At 44.0% G+C, this 3525-nt stretch overlaps 1 protein-coding gene across 1 annotated transcript; it reads right to left on the bottom strand.

The window, feature by feature from the left end:
• Positions 1 to 613: 613 nt before the first annotated feature.
• On the bottom strand, positions 614 to 2964 carry LOC102443939 (olfactory receptor 14A16-like). Its single transcript, XM_006112288.3, has one exon. It carries the CDS (start codon positions 1778 to 1780, stop codon positions 836 to 838), a length of 945 nt encoding a protein of 314 aa, XP_006112350.3. The 5' UTR covers positions 1781 to 2964; the 3' UTR covers positions 614 to 835.
• Positions 2965 to 3525: the final 561 nt, after the last annotated feature.

The raw sequence follows: 3525 nt of genomic DNA, 5'->3' as shown, positions 1-3525 counted from the left end.
CAGCTTGCTGTGTCGACAGAACTGGATGTAGTCTAGACGCTCTTTGTTGACAGAAGCTTTGTCGACAGTATGTGTCGACAAAACTTCTGTCGACAAAACCCTGTAGTCTAGACATACTCAAATATCTTATTTAGAAATAGCACGTCCACACTACAGGGAAGCCTCAAAATCAGTCCGAGGCAGGTTCCCCTAATGTAGAGGTGCTACCTCAATTTAAAGCCCCAGAAGGCACTGGAGAGGAATAACTTAGCCCCTCACCAGTGCCATTCTATTTCGAAATAGTCGCAGCTAAGTGTCTACACACACCTTATTTTGAAATAGCTATTTTGAAAACGGCATTATTCCTGGTAGAATGAGGTTTACAGATTTTGGAATAAGTCGGCCATTATTTCGAAATTATTTCAAAATAATGGAATGGCTGTGTAGACGCTTGCATTGTTATTTCCAAACAACGCTAGTTCTCTTGAAATAACGGTGCAGCGTAGATGCACTCTGAGTGTCCAGATAGCTTAAAAGGTTCCTCTCCAGGTTTCTGGGTGTTACCATTTCTGATGTCCGATTTGTGTGTGTCCCTTTCTCCTTGGCGCAGAGATTGTCCAGTCTGGTTGCTATCCATGGCCGAGGGGCATTGCTGCTGCTTGATGGCACAGATCACATGGGTGGATGTGCCGTTCCATGAGCCCTGACGTGGTGGCTGACATGGGTTGGTCCTGTGCAGGTGTTGCTTGTGTAGATGTGTGGGCAGAGTTGGCAAGGGGGCTTAGAGCAGGGTGCATGTGTCCGCTATAGTATCTGGTTCCCTTCTGCGATGCTTTTCTGAATTTTTTGGAGCAGGTTACCGGAAACGTGCAGCTAGATCCCATCCCCGTCTTTTCACGTTTCTCAGTGCAGCCTTGATCTCCTTGTTCCTGAAGCTGTAGATAACAGGGTTGAGGACTGGTGGGACGACAGCATAGAGCACAGGAACCAACATGTCCTGAACGGAAGGGGAGCTAGAGTTTGGCTTCATGTACATGAAGAATCCAGCACCAACGAACAAGGAGACCACTGACAGGTGGGGCAGGCAGGTGGAGAAGGCTTTGGACCTGCCCTCCAAAGAGGGGATTCTCAGGACAGTGTTGAAAATATGAACATAGGACACCAGGATAAAGGCGACACAGATAAAGCCATAACAGAGGGCCAGGACAATGTTGTGAGCTTTGTTGGGTTGTGTGTCAGAGCAAGAGAGCTCCAGGAGGGGTGGGATGTCACAGAAGAACTGATGGACAATATTGGGCCCACAAAAGGGTAAGTGGAACGTGTTACCCACATGCAACACTGAATACAATGCCCCACTAAGCCAAGACCCAGCAACCATCTGGGCACATACTCTGTTGTTCATGACTATCCTGTATCTCAGTGGGCTGCAGATGGCCAAGTAGCGGTCATATGCCATGACTGTCAGCAAAGCCAACTCTGCTGTCCCGAACGTGATGAAGAAAAACAACTGTAGGAAGCAACCGTGGAAAGAAATGGAGTGACGCTGCATGACGGCATTGGCCATGGACTTGGGAACGGTGGCGGAGATGTAGCAGAGGTCGAGGAAGGACATGTTCTTGAGGAAGAAGTACATGGGGCTGTGGAGATGGTGGTCGAGGGTCACAATGACGATGATGAGGAAGTTCCCCACGAGTGCTGCTACATACACAAGCAGGAAGAAAAGGAAGTGTAAAATCTGCAGCTGGTGGATGTTGGAAAATCCCAGGAGAAGGAACTCTGTCACAGAGGTTTGGTTGGCCATGTCTGATCTGGTGAGAAAAGGTGAGATGAGGAAAAGCCATCAGGAAAGTGCAGGTAGAAGGAAAAGTGTTGATATTTGTTTCAACATCCCAATGTAGATGAAGTATGTCCTAGAACCTGACTTTTATGGGGTACTTTGCCAACAAAGGTCATAACCTGCTGTCTGTTATCTTCACGGAACGCTCATAAGGAAGTTAAATGAAAAAGAAACTTAAAATATTCCCACTGCTATACCCACGAAAGCTCATGATACCATCTACGTGTTTTGTTTGTCTATAAAGTGCTATCAGACCATTTGTTGTTGTTTTTCTGTACAGACTAACTGGGCTACTGAAGCTTTTGAACAGAAAAATGGTTCAATTAGTTTGGAAAAGAGACGACTGAGAGGGGACGTGATAGCAGCATTCAAGTATCCAAAAGCGTATTACAAGGTCTGCTTGAACTCTGATGATAGAACAAGAAGCAATGGGCTTAAATTGCAGCAAGGGAGGTTGAGTTTGGACATTTGGAAAAACTCCCTACGTCTCCGGGTGGTTAAACACTGGAATAAATTGCCCAGGGAGGTTGTGGAATCTCCATCACTGGAGATGTTTAAGAGCAGGTTAGATAGAAACCTGTCACGGATGATCTAGATGGTGCTTGGTCCTGCCGTGAGGGCAGAGTACAGGACTTGATGCCCTCTCGAGGTCCCTTCCAGTTCTCTGTGGAAGTATTCTATGAGTCCACGATTCAATAAGAATAATTCATGATACTTTATGATGGTCCACTGAGATCCAAGCTCACAGCTAGGTTTAGAAGAGCCACCGAATCTCAAAAAAATACTCTATATCTGATTTACAAAAAAGATGAGCATCTGATATCTCCTGTTTAGATACTTAAAGGATGAAGCCATAAGAATGGCCAGACTCGGTCAGATCAATGGTCCATCAAGTCCAGTGTCCTGTCTGCTGACAGTGGCCAATACCAGTGGACCCAGAGGGAGCGAGCAGATTGTCAAAAAAATGTAGACAATGCTGGACTGGTCGGTTCATGGGAGTTTTTATTCTCTGAAAACACAGCCTTGCTTCAAGCTGATCGGTAGGAGAGGTAAAAAATTCCCACCCTGCATTTTTTGAATAAACCTTTATTTTATTTTTATTTGTAAATTTGTTATGTGTGTATTGTGTTACTAGCAGATTTATTCAGCATTGCTCGGGTCTTTAACTCACTTACGTATTTTTTGGGGAAAACGCACACGCGTTATTTCAATGATTGCATTGTTCAAAAATACGGTGTTCTTTTGATGACATTAATTTTTATTTTCGATTTCTTGAAAAAGAGATTGTTAAAATTTGTACTTTTGTTTTAGTAAATTATTTAAAATGGGAATTCCATCCAGTTTTTTTTCCTTTCCGTTTGCTATGTTTTGACAAAAAAGGAGCTAAAGTCAATTTGGTTTCCAACAACATTGATTTCTCATTTTCAAATCTCAAGTATTCATTTAGCTGTAACGGAGCCCCCCTCTAAATTTCTCCACTTTATCTCTTTTCTGTAAGGTTTAATGAAAAGCAATCCTATTCCAGCGTCATCCTATTTTCCTGGCTCATCTTCATTCAAGTCTCTTTCAACATTCGCTCAGTTCTCTCAGTTTTGAGGACTGTGCCTGGTGATTCTGTCTTTTCTGTTTGGCTTTCTGACAAGCAATCCCATTCTAGGCACACCCTGTATTCCTGGCACAACCAAACCTTGACCTTGCTATAAGATAGT

This window comes from Pelodiscus sinensis, chromosome 30 (assembly GCF_049634645.1).
Source record: "Pelodiscus sinensis isolate JC-2024 chromosome 30, ASM4963464v1, whole genome shotgun sequence".
Lineage (NCBI taxonomy): Eukaryota > Metazoa > Chordata > Testudines > Trionychidae > Pelodiscus > Pelodiscus sinensis.
The sequence above is the reverse complement of the archived record's forward strand: the minus strand, read 5'-3'. Positions and strand labels throughout refer to the sequence as shown.

Coding starts and splice junctions, on each gene's coding strand:
- LOC102443939 (XM_006112288.3), bottom strand. CDS start 1,780: ATGGCCAACCAAACCTCTGTGACAGAGTTCCTTCTCCTGGGATTTTCC.